The sequence below is a fragment of the Osmerus eperlanus genome, chromosome 11 (genome assembly GCF_963692335.1).
Source record: "Osmerus eperlanus chromosome 11, fOsmEpe2.1, whole genome shotgun sequence".
In the NCBI taxonomy this organism is placed as follows: domain Eukaryota; kingdom Metazoa; phylum Chordata; class Actinopteri; order Osmeriformes; family Osmeridae; genus Osmerus; species Osmerus eperlanus.
In genome coordinates this window covers 1,597,677-1,618,036 of record NC_085028.1, presented here as the reverse complement: position 1 = coordinate 1,618,036, position 20,360 = coordinate 1,597,677, and the positions used below count along the sequence as shown (strand labels likewise).

The 20,360-nt window shown below is 41.4% G+C and overlaps 1 protein-coding gene across 2 annotated transcripts; it reads right to left on the bottom strand.

Moving 5' to 3' along the window:
• Positions 1–8,049: 8,049 nt before the first annotated feature.
• LOC134029312 (lysosomal amino acid transporter 1 homolog) lies at positions 8,050–16,392 on the bottom strand. 2 transcript variants are annotated; one of them, XM_062473399.1, is made up of 8 exons: positions 16,208–16,392; positions 15,438–15,860; positions 15,068–15,197; positions 14,246–14,333; positions 12,204–12,313; positions 11,962–12,057; positions 11,550–11,735; positions 8,050–11,024 (listed from the first exon to the last, which is right to left on the bottom strand). In XM_062473399.1, exons 2-8 carry the CDS (start codon positions 15,725–15,727, stop codon positions 10,908–10,910), a joined length of 1,017 nt encoding a protein of 338 aa, XP_062329383.1. In that variant the 5' UTR covers positions 15,728–15,860; positions 16,208–16,392; the 3' UTR covers positions 8,050–10,907. The 2 variants fall into 2 exon arrangements, with proteins under 2 accessions (XP_062329383.1, XP_062329384.1); XM_062473400.1 differs by having other exon boundaries at positions 16,225–16,392.
• Positions 16,393–20,360: the final 3,968 nt, after the last annotated feature.

The following is a 20,360-nucleotide window of genomic DNA, read 5'->3' as shown; positions in this document are numbered from 1 at the left end:
TTTCTCCAAAATCCCAAATTAACCTAAAACCGCCCTCATCCGTATGGGTCTCCCCAATTGGTAAATCCAGTTTTCGCTCAGACCCTTTGGAATGTGAGGCGGGGCATGTCGAAATCAGCGCATTCCCCAAGGCATGACCCTCTCTTGGAAGCATAAACACAGGAACATCTTTCTGTTCACCAAACATTCACATAAGTTGACAGAGTACACAAGTCTTACAGTCAGGACGAAACATCTCCCGTCCAGACTATTGAACAGCATGTATATTTACATATATAGCATACGGACACGGACTACAAGAAAGGGTCAGATGGCTGAGCGGTTAGGGAATGTCCCCGTACTTACTGTAAGTCGCTCTGGATAAGAGCGTCTGATAAATGACTAAATGTAAGAAGCGCCTTGATAGTTTTACCACAGATGACAATCAATGAAGATGAATAATGTACTTTATTGAAACATTTGTATTAAACTGTAGTTACATCTGTAATTTACGTCGACCTTTGTAACAAAATAAAAGCTGTAAAAATACAGAACAAAATAGGCTACTAGCAGGAAATAAAACTTAAGAGTAAAATATTGTTTAGGTTACTTTAAGATAGCATGTTATCTTAGTTTTTGGTATAAATAAAATTAAAATTTTAACAAGAAATACAGTGTCAGCACTCAAGTCAAAATGAATTATGACTGTGACTCTTGACAAACATTTTTGAAAAAAGCACCAATAATCCCCCAAACTTTGAAAATACATAACATTTTAATGAGAAAATATAGCTGCAAGCAGCAATGTGGTGGCCAAGCACGTCAGATAAACCAGAAGAAACTTTCGACATCTAGTCACTGCAGTGTACCTGGCTTCCTTTGCAGTGGCTTATAGTCTCGCTAAACAGAGAATCAGAGACATGACAAGCTTGTCAGCTTTGGCTGAATTTGAATCTCTGACGTTGAAGTTGCCAGGACACCAATTTATCCTAGTGAGCTATTCTCAGTGTTGGAAATCAGATTTCAGTGACTGCGTAAAAATATAAGGAATTTTTCCTGTGGCAAGCAGTTGTCAGATTACAGCTGTAATTCAGTTCTATTTTGACATGTCAAGGTGATTGTGGTCTGAAGATAATCTGTGCCAAATTAGGTGAATATTTGGTATTCACCAAAAACGTTTTATTCATTCATTCAAAATGTCGGCCACATCAATTTAGCTGGTATCACAATTTAATATGTGTCAGACACGGGATCGCCCCCTAGAGGTTAGATGACACAACCTTTGGTGGACCTCTTTGAAACAGGGTCCCGAGCACCTGTACCAAGTTTGTTGTCAATTCAGCGAATATTTCCAGAGATATGATCTTCATCGCCGACTTTGATCAGCTTTACCGGAATTTGAAAAGGTTTGTGAGGCTTGATCTGAAGATAAATGGTGCACATTTTTTGCTTATTGCAGTGCCACCTAGAGGTGAAATGGCATGACCTATTTTGGACCTCTTTAGAACAGAGTCCATAGTCCTTACACCAAATTTGGTCTCAATGCAGTAAAGAGGTGCTGAGATATGACCTCACTTCTTTTATGGTGGCTTGGTTGACGACTTTGATTGGCTGTTCCAGTCAAAAGTGTAGAAAGTCAAAAAAACATGTGATGTCTTTTGTGAGGCTTGATCTGAAGATAAATGGTGCCAAATTTGGTGAAGATTGGACAAACCTTATAGGAGAGGTAGCGAAAAAACGTTATATTCAAAATGGCGGCCACATCAATTCAGCATCATCAATTTGATTGGCTGTAACTAACAAACGGTTGCGAAAATCAAAGCTCCAGGGGATAACTTTTGTGAGGCTTGGTCTGAAGATCATCTGTGGCAATTTTGAAGAAGATTCGACAAGAATTGTAGGAGGAGTAGCGAAAAACGCTTTTCCTTAACATTCAAAATGGCGGAGAATTTATATAACTGGGTATGACGTCATAGAGTGCGTTGGACTCGTCTTGATCCAGGGAATACAACAATACCTCATTTTGGAAAATGAGGCATATGGTTCAAAAGTAAAGTGTGTAAACACACCTTCAACTTTGACCCATTGGTGGCGCTAGATGGTTGGAATGGGAGACATGAAACTTGGTGAAATTGATGAGGGGACTGGTCCCAAAGAGTGTGCCAAGTTTCACAACTTCTGACAATACGGTTCTTGGGGCTGCCATAGACTCCCATGGCAGAAGAAGATGTGTAAATATAGCTGCAAGCAGCAATGGGGTGGCCAAGCAGATCAGATGACCCAGAAGAAACTTTCGACATCCTCAGAAGAGTGTTCCGAGTACACGCAGCAAGTTTGGCGTGAATCCATCAAAGATTTGCTGAGATACGACACAACTTTCTGTTTGGCGGCTCTGCTGCCGATTTCTATTGGCTGTACCGGACAAACGGTTTCGAAAATCTAAAATCATTTTGATAGTTTGTGTGAGGATTGCATTGACTATAGCTTGTAGCTCAGGTAACTAGCGACTGCGGTGTACCTGGCTTCCTTTGCAGTGGCTTACAGTCTCGCTAAACAGAGAATCAGAGACATGACAAGCTCGTCGGCTTTGGCTGGATTAAAACCTCTGACGTTGCCGTTGCCAGGACACCAACTTATCCTAGTGAGCGATTCTCAGTGCTGCAAATCACAGTTCAGTTACTGGGTAAAAATATAAGCAGTTTTTCCTGTGGCAAGCGGTTGTCCGATTTGGCCCAAGTTTAAACAGCTGTAATTCAGTCCTATTTTGACATGTCAAGGTGATTGTGGTCTGAAGATAATCTGTCCCAAATTTGGTGATACATTTTGTAGGAGGAGTAGGACAAAAACGTTTTATTAATTCATTCAAAATGGCGGCATCAATTCGGCTGGTATCACAAGTTAACATGTGTCAGACACGGGATCGCCCCCTAGAGGTTAGAGGACACATATCTACAAAGCACAATAAATCTGACTCTTCTTAAGTATAGATCCCCTGAGAATGAAACATTATCATTACCATTGTACTGTTAGACAGCTACTGTGGCATACCTGGCTTCACTAAACAGATAAACCAGTATCATGACATGCTTGATGACTGTGGCTGGGTTCGAACCTATGACCTTGCACTTCAGAGGAACCCGTCTTATCCCAGTGAGCTATTCTCACTGCAGGGAAATGCTGTGTTCAGTTACTGTATAAAAAAAGTAAGCAGTTTCTCCTGTGGGAAGCGTTGTCAGATTTGACCCAAGTATAAAAAGCTGTAATTCAGTCCTATTTTGACATGTCAAGGTGATTGTGGTCTGAAAATGATTTGATTACATGTCCATGAAAATAGGAGCAACGGCGAACGAGGAGTTTGTTTTTATGAAAATTCCAAATGTCCGACGCCCAAAATGGCAGACACGGGACAGTGTGATATATTTCGACTTAGTATGCCACGTAGAATCAGAAGAGACCAATCTTGTGATTTATGACAAATCTGTTCAAAAGTTATGATGCAAGAAATCCGATGCACTGGCTAGATGTAGCATCACTATATCGACAAAGCACAATATATCTGACTGAGTATAAATCCCCTGAGAATGAAACATTATCGTGACCATTATGATTATACTGCTCGACAGCTACTGTCGCATACCTGGCATCACTAAACAGATAAACCAGTATCATGACATGCTTGAGACTTTGGCTGGATTCGAACCTACGACCTTGCACTTCAAAGGAGCCCGTCTTATCCCAGTGAGCCATTTTCAGCGCTGGGAATTGCTGTGTACAGTTACTGTATACAAAAAGTAAGCCGTTTCTCCTGTGGCACGCGTGGTCAGATTTGGCCCAAATTGTTGCCCCAACAGCTGTAATTCAGTCCTATTTTGACATGTCAAGGTGATTGTGGTCTGAAGATAATCTGTGCCAAATCTGGTGAATATTGGATACATTGTGTAGGAGTAGGGAAAAAAGTTTCATTCATTCATTAAAAATGGCGGCCTCATCAATTGGTCTGGTATCATGCGTTAACATGCGTCAGACACGGGATCTCGTAAGATATCACGAGACATAGGAATCACTTAAATACGACAAACAAATCAACAGTTATTGGTCAAAACACAGTTTTGCCTATTGTAGCGCCCCCTAGAGCAATAAGCTACCTTTTTCGGACCTCTTAATAACAGGGTCATGAATCCATACACCAAGTTTGGAGTCAATGCATCAAAGATTCACTAAGATATGACCTCACTTCCCTTTTTCCGGATCAGTTGCTGAATTTGATTGGCTGTAACTAACAAACGGTTGCGAAAATCAAAGCTCCAGGGGATAACTTTTGTGATGTTTGGTCTGAAGATCATCTGTGGCAATTTTGAAGAAGATTCGTCAAGAATTGTAGGAGGAGTAGCGAAAAAAACGCTTTTCATTAACATTCAAAATGGCGGAGAATCTATATGACTGGGTATGACGTCATAGAGTGCGTTGAACTTGTCTTGATACAGGGAATCCAATGATACCTCATTTTGGAAAATGCGGCATATGGTTCAAAGGTAACGTGTGTAAACACACCTTCAACTTTGACCCATTGGTGGCGCTAGAGGGTTGAAATGGGAGACATGAAACTTGGTGAAAGTGATGAGGGGACAGGTCCCAAAGAGTGTGCCAAATTTCACAACTTCTGAGCATGTGGTTCTAGGGGCTGCCATAGACTCCCATGGCAGATGTATAATAATAATAACTAGAGAGGGTACAATTTCTGGGGAAATTGTAGGGTGTGCTTGCTTGCGTCGGTTGCACAGGGGTCCGTTTTTTAATGACATTTTTACAACTGATATTTCTGTATTTTATATAAAAATGCATACTTATTATTTATAAAGATGACATAGATTTAAAAGCATTTTTTTTTTGCTGCTCATTTACAACTGAAAATACGAGTGAAGTGTAGAATGAAATGGATGTCTTCTCATTTCCCCTGCAAGAGGCAGCCTCATCGTTGAAACAAAACGAATAAATTGGGCAGACCGGTGTAAAATTGACCTAATCTCTATGACTTAAAGGTCATTTTAAGTTTTTCCCTTCTCGTGATATTTTCATGCATTTAGCCTACTCATTGCATTCATTCATTAATAAAGAACCCCCTTTGAAGATTATTCTACGACGTTACCCGGCAGTAGAAGATGGAATCGCGATTCAAACAGTACCATCTGCTAACTGAAAATATGCACCCCAAAACGTAAATAAGATTGACATTTATTTAGTGGAAAATCGCTCATTCATAAAAAGCTCACTGGTAGCGATCATTGTAAGGTAACAACGCAAAATGCGATATAGCCCTGTGTGGAGAAGCTGCCCCGGTAAATTCTACTACTACGGTACAGTACTAGTGCTGTGTTCGTCTCGGTAGCGATTGCGTTGGTTGAATTCGATTAAACGTTCCGTTGTACGGTTTAGGCTGAAATTAATTATTTTCATGAACAGATTGACAAAGTTTAGGCTGTGGCAATGAAGTTCAGGTTAGTAGTTAGATAGACTTTTGATTTAAGTAAGGGGAGTGCCGAACATGTTCTGTCGCCGTTTGACTTCCTAAACAGCTGTGTATGTTAGATGTTTTTGTCGTGTGTCTCGCGTAGGCTACAGCGTTGCAGTGATACACTGGATTGAAACCACAGGTAATGATAATTTCACCCACAAATCGTTTACTTGTAATCTAATGTCATAATAAATCCTACAATGAAAATGTATATGTGAGGAATGTTTATTTTAACAATTGAAAACAGATACATCATAGACCACTGTAGTATGTGTTGCCCGGGCAACAGAGGCTAATGTCATGATGCTAATATTTCAGTGAAATAGTAGACTACCGTTTCCGAAAGTAGATGTGGGCTTACTTCCTTAATAATATCAGCTAATATTGTACATTACACATCACAATTGTGTGTCATATCACAATGTAAAATGAGTAAATAGTTATCACCCTGGCCTCTTTGCTTGTGGCGTTCCTGCAGCTGCCTTGCAGTAAAGCTATAGTTAACCTAGCTATCCCCCAAATTAACAGATGCGAAACGAATGTTCTGCTACAGGTAGTCACGCGTGTTTTCGTGACGTTAGTGACGTAGTGACGTTAGTAACGTCAGTGACTGTGGCTAGCAAATTAGCCACCGTTAGCTTCACTTTTCACCACAAAAACTTAACTTAAGCCCAAACCATTCCACGGAACGTAAATTCCAATAGAAGCAACGCAATCGCTACCAAGACGAACCTTTTGACACCGCCGTTGTGTATGTAGGCCAAATATTGACTGAGTTTTAGGGGGGCGAAAATAAATAATAATAAATAAATATATATGTGAGAGAACAAAGGTTGTGCTCTCGCCGAAGGCTTGAGCACACCCGATAAATTGGGCAGACCGGTGTAAAAATTTACCTAATCTCTGTGACTTAAACATCATTTTAAGTTTTTCCCTTCTCATGATATTTTCAGGCATTTAACCTACTCATTGCATTCATTCATTAATAAAGAACCCCGTTTGAAGATTATTCTACGACGTTGCCCGGCAGTAGAAGATGGAATCGCGATTCAAACAGTACCATCTGCTAACGGAAAATATGCCCCCCAAAACGTAAATAAGCTTGACATTTATTTAGTGGAAAATCGCTCATTCATAAAAAGCTCACTGGTAGCGATCATTGTCAGTAACAACGCAAAATGCGATATAGCCCTGTGTGGAGAAGCTGCCCCGATAAATTGTTCTACTACGGCACAGTACTAGACTACTGCTGTGTTCGTCTTGGTAGCGATTGCATTGGTTGAATTGGATTTAACGTTCCGTTGTACGGTTTAAGCTGAAATTAATTATTTTCATGAACAGATTGATAACGTTTAGGCTGTGGCAATGAAGTTCAGGTTAGTAGTTAGATAGACTTTTGATTTAAGTAAGGGGAGTGCCGAACATGTTCTGTCGCCGTTTGACTTCCTACAGTTGTGTAAGCTAGATGTTTTTGTAGTGTGTCTCACGTAAGCTACAGCGTTGCAGTGAGCTACACTGGTTTGAAACCACAGGTAACGGTAATTTCACCAACAAATCGTTTACTAATGTCAGAATAAACCCTACAACGAAAATGTATATGTGAGGAATGTTTATTTTAACGATTGAAAACAGATAACGCTACATCATAGACCACTGTAGTATGTGTTGCCCGGGCAACACAGGCTAATGTCATGATGCTAATACTTCAGTGAAATAGTAGACTACTGTTTCCGAAAGTAGATGTACTTCCTTAATAATATCAGCTTATATTGTACATTACACATCACAATTGTGTGTCATATCACAAAGTAAAATTAGTAAATAGTTATCACCTGGCCTCTTTGCTTGTGGCGTTTCTGCAGCTGCCTTGCAGTAAAGCTATAGTTAGCCTAGCTATCCCCCAAGTTAACAGATGCGAAACGAATGTTCTGCCAAAGGTAGTCACGCGTGTTTTCGTGACGTTAGTGACGTAGTGACGTTAGTAACGTCAGTGACTGTGGCTAGCAAATTAGCCACCGTTAGCTTCACTTTTCGCCACAAAAACTTAACTTAAGCCCAAACCATGCAACGGAACGTAAATTCCAATAGAAGCAACTCAATCGCTACCAAGACGAAACTTTTGACACCTACGTTGTCTATGTAGGCCAAATATTGACTGAGTTTTAGAGGGGGAAAAAGAATAATAATAATAATAATATATATGTGAGAGAACAAAGGTTGTGCCCTTGCCGAAGGCAAAGCACACCCAATAATAACTAGAGAGGGTACAATTTCTGTGGAAATTGTAGGGTGTGCTCGCTTGCGTCGGTTGCAGGTGGGTCCGTCCCCTTAAGTTTTTTCCCATCTAGTGATATTTTCAAGAATTTAGCCTACTCAAGAACCCCCCTTGAAACAAGCGAACCCCCTTTGAAACAAGCTACTGTAACAACATTGTCACCGGCAGTATTTCAGATGGAATCGCGATTCAAACAGTACCATCTGCTAACTGAAAATATGCCCCCAAAAACGTAAATAAGCTTTACATCTATTTAGGGAGAAATGGCTAATTCAAAATAAGTTTGCTACGAGCAAGCTAGTTGCGGTGGCTAGCCAAACTTCACTGAGTGAGGGGATTGTTTTTAAGCGCCGGAAATGAGCATGTTTCTTTTGACATAAAGTTTAGGCTGTGGCACTGAAGCCAGCGACACACCACACAAGCTTGAGTTTAAATACATTCTTTAATGTGACATTACTTACTGTACATGCAGATCTTGATTTGCTTAAATGTACATGTATGATGCTGCTAGTACACCACGGCACGATACGATACTCGCTGTGCAACAGCACATCTATGCACGTTGTATCCATGCGTCGTTGCTAACGTGTGCTGACGTGGTGACGTAGATAGCACTGAGTACCCTTCGTCGACTAAAGGCACTTTTTTGCCACAAAAACGTTGTAACCTCCTAAACCGTGCAACGGAACGTACATAAAAATACAAGCAACGCAATCGAGACCAAGACAAACATTTTGACACAGGCGTTGTCTATGTAGTCCAAATATTGACTGATCCTTAGGGGGGCGAAAATAAACAATAATAAATAAATATATATGTGAGAGAACAATGGTTGTGCTCGCCGAAGGCGTAAGCACACCCAATAAGAAAAGGTAGAAACACTTAAGGTGGCTTCGCGGCTTGGCCACCAATGAAGTACAGTTTTAAATGCTCCCTAAGCTCAGACCCTTCCTACTCTTTCTACAACACACATGTATTGTTTTCTGATTGGCTTGTGTCGACTCACATCACTGTGATTGGGAAAATAAACCTATAAACTACCTATAAATACTCAGTCCTATTTCATGTTCACATAAACTGACAATGACACTTTACGTGCTTCATTCATCCTCCCAGGAGTGCATTGTAGAAAAAGGTTATATTTGACCTAAACAAAGCATGCTCTCCCGGCACACCTGACCAGGTAAATCAAGAGCACCTACTGAGATGAGGTAGAGACAGCTGTACAGGTTCTCCAAGTTCTATTTCAACTGGTTGGTTAAGTCAAACATTGACAGACTTTGTTAAGAAGGCTGTTCCTTACCTTGCTAGCCTCCATCAGCCATATTGTATGCCAGCAGCAACACATAACAAGGACTGTTTGAGGTATACTTCAGCACTGTAAGAGTAAGTGGACTTACAAGTAGGATACAAAATCGTCAACTATGGCTGCAGCACATGTAGTTCTTGCTGTAGAGAAAAGGCACACTTGAGACATGTCATCAGAAGACCCGTGGACACCACACACTGTACCACACACACACTCTTGTAGACTTAGGGATGACGGAACATTAGAGACTTACAAGTCCCTATACAGACACCAAGTAACAGTCATTCTAATTACTTTACTACAGTATGCTGCAGAATAACACAATTATCTTAGCATCAGTGCCATTGCTATAGCATATTACTTGACACAGTTGGTCTATGGCACAAATATGAAATTGCACATAATATTGTTCAGTTAGGAAAATGTCATAGAATGTTGCATATTCAAATTTAGGGTAAACGGTTGATTTCTATTGAATACTCCATAAAAAATGGTACATACCGTATTTTACGGAAAATAAGCCGCAGCTTGTACTCCGATTTTACCGTTTTCTTGTGCGGCTTATATTTCGAAGCGGTTTATAGTCCGGTTTTAGAACAAAAAAGTGTCTTTGTCTCAAGATCTCTACAGACCGTGCAGCTAATTTTATGCTCAACACTTGAACGGGGGCTTATTACTTGAAAGAGTAATTATTTACTGTGTTGTCTCAGTTACACTATCAGGGCTTGGAAATACAGTGACTTGCTAAAGTAGGCAAATGGCTAGTAGAACATAACATTTCATAATAATTTCAGTTAATCAAACAGCTGCAAGACCCAGTGAAATGTTATAGGCTAGGCTAGCTAGCAAAATAACGCTAGCATCGCTAACAACATTACTAATTCAACTTTGGTAGTCTAACCGAGCTCTTTGTAAGTTCGTTTTAGATATAATTGTATATGATCGTGTGGACAATAAGACACGGACGCGGTCTCTTTTCATAACTTGTATTTTACCACTGCTCTTCTTGACATCGCCATTCGAACCGCCCTCATTGATTTCACGTAATGCTTTCAGCATCAAGTCTACAGCAACCCCGAGGGACAAAACACCGTTGTCCGTTGTCACATAGAAAGGTCTGCTACAGTAGGCTATCCTCAGGATTTGCAAGATAGCTAAACTTATAATATATCTAAAATAATTTTGTAGACATAACAATGGATTCTGCCACTAAATTAGTGACTTGGCTTTATTTCTGGACATAGTATCCACAACCGAAGTGTGTAACAGTTACACAATGCTGTAAGATTGCCTATACTCGTGTATTGCTCTTGGTACCCAGAACGCCCTGTGGCAAGCTGAAAAGCTACTAAATTAAGGGCATTAGCTTAGTTAAATAAGCATTGTTTGGAGTTCTATTGTTTGGAGTTCTCTTTTGATATGTGTAATGCTATGGTCTATAGTTTAGATAATTTGAGTGTTCACCCTGATTGGGAATGTTAGTTAGATCGCTATCCAAGCTGTCCGCAACTACAGTATGAATGTGCAAGCAATCAATTGTGAGCATTGGTCCGCGCAACGGCAACATTGTTTGCTTATAAAGTGCGGCTTAATTCCGGTGTGGCTTATACTCAAATTTACAAACGCAAAGTGCTCATTATGGGGGGCGCGGTTTGTACACGATGCGGCTTCAATTCCGTAAAATACGGTAGTATGTTAGTTATCTTTTGTTGAGAAAAACAAAATGTTTCAATATACATCTATTTTCTTTATTTTTTTACAGTGAGCATTCTGAAATGTCAGTATGTGCTGGAATGTTCTGTGTGTCCTGAACGTTGTACCACTATCTCCCTCTAGACTGTGGTCAGCTCCTCCTCTTCACAGAGAAGAGGTTCCACCTCAGAAACCTTCATAAGCTGGCCTGTCTTGCTGGAACGGTTCTTCCTGTACTTGATGAACTGGACGGTTATCTGACAGTGGGGTTGAGGGTATAACGGAATACACTGACAGAGTAGACAGCCCTACAGAAAGAGAAGTATCAAAAGAACACACTATTGTCAATAGATGAAGATGATCATCAGATCAATAAATCAATCCTTACATTTAGTCATTTAGCAGATGCTCTTGTCCAGAGCGACTTACAGTAAGTACAGGGACATTCTCCCCGAGGCAAGTATGGTGAAGTGCCTTGCCCAAGGACACAACGTCATTTGCGCGTCCGGGAATCGAACCGGCAACCTTCTGATTACTAGCCCGATTCCCTAACCACTCAGCCACCTGACTCCTTACGTTGGTCTAACTCTCATCTTCATCTTCCAGATACGTTTTCTGAGATAATGTTCAGATACCGGATGACCTCCAACTTCAATTCAGTTAAATTCAACAGCAGAATAACAACTAACAGCAGAATGCACTACATCATCACTATCGGGTACCCGGTAATATCTACTGTACCATGCCCTTTGACCCCTCCCCCTGTCTGAGATGAAGGATACCAAGAGGTCGAGCAGCAGGACTCCCAGGCTGCCGATGAGCCAGGGAAGGTGTTTGAGGATGAATACTCGCTTGGACCCCTGGAGGGCAGGGAGGACCACCATCAGACTGAGCCCGTACGTGCTGTTTCCCATCATGGCCAGGGCAAAAAGCAGGTAGGATGTTCCCTCAGTGGACTGCCGCTTAAACTGGCCAGAGGGAGAGAAAAGGGGAGGAATGGTGGAAGAGAGAAAGAGAGAGGTAGAGGGGGAAATCACAGAGGAAGGGACAGAGTGGAGGACTCAAAATTCTTGGTATTTGCTGCTTGAGATGTTTTTCTGGAGATCTTGCTAGTCTTTATGGTGCTAATTATTCCTAATGCAAGTCCAATCCTCTCTCTAGCACACACACACACTGCATGAAGCTACCACTCACATTTTTGTGGAGCTGAGGAAAGCGTGAAGAAAGGTAGAAGACAGAGGCCAGGTATCCACATGTGTAGCCATAGACCTCCAAGCTGTAATTGGGGCTCTGTAGGACACATATAGAACATGAAAACCTCAAACTTACCTGCATCAAAGTTACGTTTTGTTACCAACAGAAATTTGAAGCACACAAAGTTGAACTGTTTAACAGTTATTTCAAACCCCGGGTGTCCGTTGTGGACACACACGTACCTGTGAGTCGATTGAGATGCTGTTTCTGAGGATGAGTTTGGGCAGCCCCAGGAGGACTAGAGTGACCAAGCCAGACCACAGGAAACACAGCCACTTCAAGAAAGGAAGCTCTGGTGCAGGGAGCACATGGACACATCCTATGTTATTTAGTGCACTAAATTCCAGTAGGTCGAGCAGCAACAAGAGAAGAAGTGTGTTCTGTACTATTTTCTACTAGATTTTAAAATGCACGATCACATACACACGCACGATCACACACACACACCAAAACAATATTAGGGATGCACGATATATCGGAGGCCATAACCGTATCAGCAAATAAATGTTCACTTTTAGAATTATCGTTAGCGGTCCGATAAGAAAATAAGGTTGATTAATTAAAGGTGACATGACATGCTGTTTTTGGATGCTTTTATATAGGCCTTAGTGGTCCCCTAATACTGTATCAGAAGTCTCTTTCCCGAAATTCAGCCTTGCTGCAAAATTACAGCCACTACTAGCAGTCCCACAAGGAGCTTTCCTCAGAATGCGTTGTTTTGGTGTCTGTAGCTTTAAATGCTAATGAGGAGCGGAGGGGCGGCACCATGCGCTAATGTTTACAATGGATGTATCGCAATGGCTGTAGCCCCGTTGCTGTAAGATGCCTCGAATTTGCCCATTCTCATCTGATAACCCTGGTTTGCAGAGGTACACACTCAGTCATTTCAATGAGGGGAAAGGCGGATATCGCGCCCGCCATAACACCAACAGCAGAACGGTTATCCAAATAACAAAGAAGTGTACAACACTCACGTGTGTATTCACACACATACTTGATGCTATCTACCTTTCCATTAGCGACAGTAACTCAGCTGTTAGCTGCAGAGCTAATGTTACAGCCACATTCTAAGGGTAGCAAGCTAGGTAACCATATACAGTAAAGCTACAAAATGATATAGCGTTAGTTAATTTACTTCGGGGTGACCATGGATGACGACCTCTCCCTCACAGCCCACATTGCTGCGGTCTCCCGGTCGTGTAGATTCACCCTCTACAACATCCGGAAGATCAGGAGATACCTATCTGAGCATTCCACCCAGCTGCTAGTCCAAGCACTTGTCCTCTCAAAGTTGGACTACTGCAACTCGCTGCTCGCCGGTCTCCCAGCATGCGCAACCCGCCCTCTCCAGAGGATTCAGAACACGGCGGCCCGTCTGGTCTTCAATCTACCCAGACGCTCCCATGTTACCCCGCTCCTCATCTCCCTCCACTGGCTTCCAATCACGGCCCGTATCAGATTCAAGACTCTGGTACTGACCTTCCGAGCGGTGAACGGGACTGCACCCGACTACATCAAGTCTCTCCTCCAGCCTTACACCAACCCCTCCCCCCCCCCCCCCCCTCATGTAACCTGCATACCTCTCCCGACTTAATACATTTAATTAAACACCGCGGTACTGCGCTCCTTCACTTCCAAGAAAAATAAATAAAATATGAGTAAAATATGAGTGATAAATAAAATTATTTTGAGTTCAAATACAAAGTTACAGATCAAATCTGGTGGCGAACGTTTAGCTGAAACTGTGCCGGGCAGTTACATTTACATTGAGTCATTTAGCAGACGCTCTTATACAGAGCGACGTACAGCGACCCTACTTCCCCCGAGGCAAGTAGGGTGAAGTGCCTTGCCCAAGGACACACCATCATTTAGCACGGCCGGGGAATCGAACCAGCAACCTTCTGATTACTAGCCCGATTCCCTAACTTTTTACCTAGTCAAACCCTACTGCTTGTGTGTTTTGAGTGGTCTGGTCTTGACCCGGTCTCGACCCGGTCTCGCCCTGCCTTGGTCTTGACACGGTCTCGACCCCTCAGAGTCTTGGTCTTGTCTCGGTCTCGATACACTCTGGTCTTGGTCTTGCCTTGGTCTCGGTTTAGGTGGTCTTGACTACAACACTGGGTGTATCCCTAAACAATATTAATTAACTGGGCACACCAGGGGAACTCATGACACATGCAATGACATGAAATTGACAGAGCAGAGAACCAATGAGGGGATATACTTTTGCTGGAACTGTTCTTGATCTTGTAATACAGGAACTGAGAGATGAGGCTCATGTCAGTGAAAATGTAGAATACCCCTGTGATTATCTGAGAACAAAAAGGGAGACAGAAGGGGCGGGAAGAGACAGAGAGAGAGGGAGGGAAAGGAAAGTGAGGGTGGGGGGAAGAGAGAGAGAGGATGGGAGAGTAATTTATGTTATTTCACAATTTTTAATAGCCAAGCCCGCAACGAACAGAGCTATGCTTCACACAGACCCCCAAACATTAAACTACAGAAGGAACATACAATACCACATGTTACAACCAACTACCAGTAGTGAGTTGAGAGACTCACATGGTTAAACAGTTCACTACAAAATTGCACTGAAATCAGTTCATCCAGTGTTTGCAAATATGTACAGTATATGCTACTGCCTGACTAGCTTGGCAGGTTTAGCCATTCAGAAAGCTAATGTGCTCCTTATTTTACATTTACATTTAGTCATTTAGCAGACGCTCTTATCCAGAGCGACTTACAGTAAGTACAGGGACATTCCCCCCGAAGCAAGTAGGGTGAAGACACAACATCATTTGGCACGGCTGGGAATCAAACTGGCAACCTTCAGATTACTAGCCCGACTCCCTCACCGCTCAGCCATCTGACTCAATTTTATGTCATTCTTATCTCTGCCAAATACTCTCAACTCTAAGCTCTCAATATTAATAAGCAATCCGAACACTGTTTTATGGATAATTTCTTAAAGCACTGCTACTCCCACTACACGCCTAACGTTGCCCTTGTGAACATATAAATGTGTTATAATGTATTTGGTTGTTAGTACCTGTATCGGCAGCTGATTGGTCAGGTAACAGCCCATGAGGCTGCTCAGGTCTCCGCTGATGAGAAACAGCAGGAACCCAAACGACATGGCCTCCTCCACCTTCCCATTACGATAGGCCTCATAAACTTGACTAGGGAGGTGGGAGCAGGATAACAGAGGTAGACAAGAAAAGAAAGATGTTTCCATAACTTGATAAACTGGCCCAAACTGTCTTGACAACTCCAAGCTATTGCTTCTCAGATGTTAACACGCACAGATTATGCACAAAAAAAGAGACTTCACATCAGCATTCTCTGGTCATAAAACTATTGAAGCACAGTTCAAACTTTATATATTACAAAGCAATGAAATGATTATATTTCCTACTCACGGTACAGTGGATAGCAGGAAGCAGAACATTGATATTAATCCAATAACTACGCTCCAGTATTCCGACATGTTCTGTACGCATTCATCCAGTAGATAGAGGATCCAAGGAGTTCCGTTCACGCACAGAGGCCGACCCTGGACATAGGATACATTGGCGGCGGCCACGTCTGCACCCTTCTCCTGGAAGCGAGTGTGAGCCATGGGACGAAGGTAACTGTTCCTCCTTAAGCCACTTAACTTCCGTAGACGACTCCTTGGATGAAGCGATGATGTAGAAGTGTTCGCTCGCATAGACACCCACAGTAGTGTTATGGCGAAGGAGAATAATGGAATTTAGAATTTGCCTGGCGTCCCCGAGACAGCCAACACCTACCGCTTGCCAAACAAGTGCGGTGGCTCCCAGGGTTGATGTCATTTGATGAAGCTGAGAAGGAAAAACAGCGATTTATCGTCAGCTAAAACTGATATATTTGCATTGATACGATGAAATTCGTAAAGGAAAAATAAAAGCACTGTTTGACTTTGGCTTAAACTCCCTACACTAACAGGAAGTCTTATTAAGAAAAAAACACAACATTACAGCATGTCGAAGATGGGCACTGTAAACTTGATAGCAAAATGTGTGATATTGTTCCTTATCATAGGGCACGACGGATTTTTTCATTTCTCACATAGGCGGTCTATCTCACATAACGTACAGGGATAGACAACGCATAGTTAATGAAAAAGTGTCCCATTAGGCTATGTGATCAAAGATGTCCAACTACTTACGAATCATTTGCCTCTACCTTGCACCGTGATGTCTTGACCTTTTGGACAGTGTGCAACAGATGTCCATCTTTGCTGGCAGCAGTGTTGTTATTTCTAAGAGCGTGTTGTTTTGCAGTCAAATGGACGAAGTATTTCAACGCTGTCGGTTGTACTCAGCTGTTTGTCGCCCATTGCTCTGATCTCACCAGTATCCTCCGGAATGGCAACAATTTCCTCGTTTTAACTTCCGTTATTTTAGTTTTACAGTGAAACTTTAGCACCATCTGTTGGTTATAATTCAGTTACACATGTTTTAACATGTTTGGCAAAAATGTAGCCTATCGCGATATGGAAATTATTTTTTGAAAATAAATAAATGTTATACAGGGATCATATTCAGAACTATGGAATCCGGAGGCCTGTTCCATAAAGCAAGTTTACCGAATAAGCAGGCTTATGTCAGTTAGTCGGACTAATTTCTAGTTAATTCGGTTTCATAAAGCCAGCTCAACGTAGTTCGAACTCAGTTACTATCATTGGCGATTTTAGACCCTTTTTAGGGGTGCTCAAGCATAGATATTTTATTGTTTATTATCATTTGATGCTTGTAGTTCATGAAGAAAGGGACATCCTTAGTTTTTTCATTCATTCAATATTTAGCATAATAATACATAAATGTATGAATTTTTATCGAGTGAAATTAGGGATTTATTACAGGCATGCAAACTCCTCACCTTTAAGTGAGAGTCACCTTTTTGATACCAAAATGGGTAACCTATATGATTCCTGCTGATCCGATGAGAAGGTTTTTTTTTACCCGTGCTTCCCAACTTTACAACTGGCTCTGGAACCAATCGTCACTCCTAATGCCTGAACCTCACAGTCAATCAGAGGCAGAGTAGGGAGAGGTTTACAGATCCATCTTACATCATCTAGTAATACAATATTAAAAATGATGTCTATTGGATGTGTGTAAGCTTTACAGTAAGTGATGTTTTTGACTTTTGCTTTTTAAAGTAGTTCAACACAGGTAATACCATTTGTTTAATTGTTTTTTGTTATGTATGCTATACAAAAAATGTCTTTATGGTTAAAAGAACATGACATTGTTTACAAGAGCACATATTCTACATAGATCTTAATTTTGCTCTCAAAGTGCACCAGATTCATGAGTTTAACTTTAAAATGTAATCAATTTTCTTCCGGGGGGGCATGCCCCTGGACCCCCCTAGAGGGTCGGGGGTTCGCCGTATCCTTCTCACCTACAAAGAAAGTTTGGAAGTTTAAAGGGGTCATTGATTGCAGAACCGAATTTACCATGTCACAGTTGAATAACGACAGTTCAGTGGGTAAAATGGACATACAGTGAATCCCCCAAAATCCATTGACACCTCTTTCCTATGAAAATCTCACAATTAAAAAATGTAGCTGTAAAACAGTAGGTTTTGAAAAAGCCACCAAACTGAGGTCAGTTCGGTGGTTCCACCTTTTTTGGCTCTGGTGTGTACCTCTGGTGTGTCACGCCCCAAAATTTGCTGCGCGCTGCTCTGTGTACTTCCACGGAATTACAAAGAACGTTTTTCAAGGATATTGAAAATGGACTACAGTCGTAAATGCAGTGTTCCAGCCTGTACAGGGAATGCTGACACTTTTCAGAGTCTTCCCAAGGAACCAAACACTCGACGGGCTGTGATGTTTGTCTATGAGAAGATCCCTGTGCAGTTCGACCCTCAATTAAACATTTGCTCGAACCATTTCACCTAGGACAGTTTTTTTACTTGTCCTATTTTTTTCAAAACTTAACACACAAATCCAACAACTGCACACACAAAATGCAAAATGCCTTGCTTCTCTTGCTAAATGAAGCACTGCATTCAAAATATCACAAACACATCTCCAAAGCACACATTTGTCTCATGTTGCAAACACTTTTGCCATTATATTACATCTTTGGATATATCATATACACACAGTTATTCAAAACCTAAAGCTCTTCTTTCATGAGCTCCTTTGTACATTTCTGTACAAGATTGAAAGTAAATGGCAGAGATGATGAAAAATTCATGGTAAACACGAAAAACAAGATTGAAACCAAACTTATTTTTTTACTATAAGCATTTGTGGTTGTGAATACAGTATTACACAGTACAAAAGAAAGAGTGTAGTAGGACAGAAACCAAACCTAATTTTGAAAAAGGTGATTACGGAATGGTGTGTGTCTGCCATGAACTGTAGCATACAGTAATATATACTATTTTCTACAATATTGTCTATTTGTCTAGTGTCTTATTCTTACAGTCAATGTACTGTTGCACAGTATGATACAGTAATCCACCAGACTGTGACCAATCATGTAGTGCACTGCAGTCAATGGATGCATGGGTGCTAAAATATATGTTTGTGTATAGTATACCGTGTGTTGTGCTGAAACAGCTATTATGTGTGTATTAGAACATGAGTGCTTGCACATGTGAGAAGTTAGTGTAAGGCACTGATGAATTAGTGTGGCATTTTGATTGGTTGTGTTTGAAAAAGGAAATCGAGATGCTTGCTTTTAGAATTTTGTGTGTTACGTGGAGAATTGTGTGTTGTGTTTTGCAAAAAGTGTTTTATGAAATTGAAAACTGAGTCAAATGCCCAAAATGTGCAAATGGTTTTGCAGATTTTAGGTGTGGTTCTGGTGTTTGAGTGTCAGGTTTCAGAAATTGTGTGAAAAGTAAGGAATTTGTGTGTAAGAATTTGAACTGTAAGAACATGGTTGCAAAGCAGTGCCGCTGCTAGCCATTTTGGTGCCCTAAGCATAATTCCTTTATGATGCCCCCCCCCCCCCCCCCCCTAAAACACTTAACTTTTTATTACGAAACATATAACTCAATACCAATAGGCTAACACAACAGCAGCATCACAATGTAACACCTATTCAGAGGTGGTGGTTCTCTGCTGTGTATCTGTCCCTAAACAGCTGGTTGAGGGTGGTTGATCACGGCTTGGCAGGGACGGACTGGGAGTAAAAATAGGCCCTGGACTTTGATCCAGACCGGCCCACCAGAACTGGTCCCCGTATACGCCACCACAGCTGCCCTGCCAATGCATCCACATTCTGTGTTTGATGTGATGCTAGTTACGGAGTTCCCAACGTAATGCGAGCGAAAATAAAATAATGTAAAATAAACAGCCGTTTTTCAATTGGTAAAACCTTGTCTAGTGAAGGTGATGTATTTTTGTATCTTAATGCTTCAGCCCCACCCTTACATTTCTTAGCCTGGTTTTCCAAATTATAAACATTTAAAACTGAAAGCATGCAGCCAAGGAGCTCTCCACCTTTATTACTCATTTAAAAACTATTTGATAAATCGAATATAAAAGCATCATAGAATGTAAAGTAAAGTAACAGCTAGCTGGCGTCAGTTACTTGTAAAATGCATAGATAATGTTTAACAGTAAAATCTCAATTTAGCTTGCACCTAACATATTTGAGTGTGCTAACATTAGCAATAACTTCAGCTAGTTCGAGGTGTATGCATAGGCTAACCATTAAATTAGCAGCACATTTCCCGTATTTAACAATGATTAAACATGGACTTACCTGAAAGTGATGCACGGGCATCATTTAGCAGTTTCTTTCTCTTTCTTATTTCTGCCCCTGACTCCTGTTGTCTTTTTGAGGCCATTTTCGAAAAGTTGACCCTACTGTCAAAGTTCGTCAGGCCACTGAGATAGAAAGAGTACCCACGGCGAGCTTGGGAAGTTGAGTGTGTATTTGTTTTGGGGGGGGGGGGGGGCACCATCGTAACTTTTTTTGAGCAATTAAATATATCTCTTGTTCTGCCTGTTTTGTGATACATGCCTAAAAGGTGCCTAATATTTATATACTGATATCATATCGGCATTATAATTATTAGTACTATGATGATTTTTGAGTTGACAATTTTTTGGTGCCCCCTCAGGACTTGGTGCCCTACGCACAGCGCGTTCACACTGCAGCGTTTTTTAACGCTCTGCATCGCTTGCCTTCCCACAGTACACCACGCTCGGGGGCGTGTTAGACAAGTTAATACAGAGTTGTAGTTCTCTAAGGTCACTGTTGTAGTCATGGCCAAGCGTGCAGATTTGGGTTCATGTACTCACAATATCGATCAAAATACCACTTTTACACAACATTTATGTAAGTGCA

Excerpts from the sequence above, each read along its gene's own strand:
- LOC134029312 (XM_062473399.1), bottom strand. The coding sequence starts at position 15,727 with ATGCGAGCGAACACTTCTACATCATCGCTTCATCCAAGGAGTCGTCTA. Across the intron at positions 12,058-12,203 it reads GCATCTCAATCGACTCACAG|AGCCCCAATTACAGCTTGGA; the intron begins GTACGTGTGTGT and ends TGTGTCCTACAG. Across the intron at positions 11,736-11,961 it reads TTCCTCAGCTCCACAAAAAT|TTTAAGCGGCAGTCCACTGA; the intron begins GTGAGTGGTAGC and ends CCCTCTGGCCAG.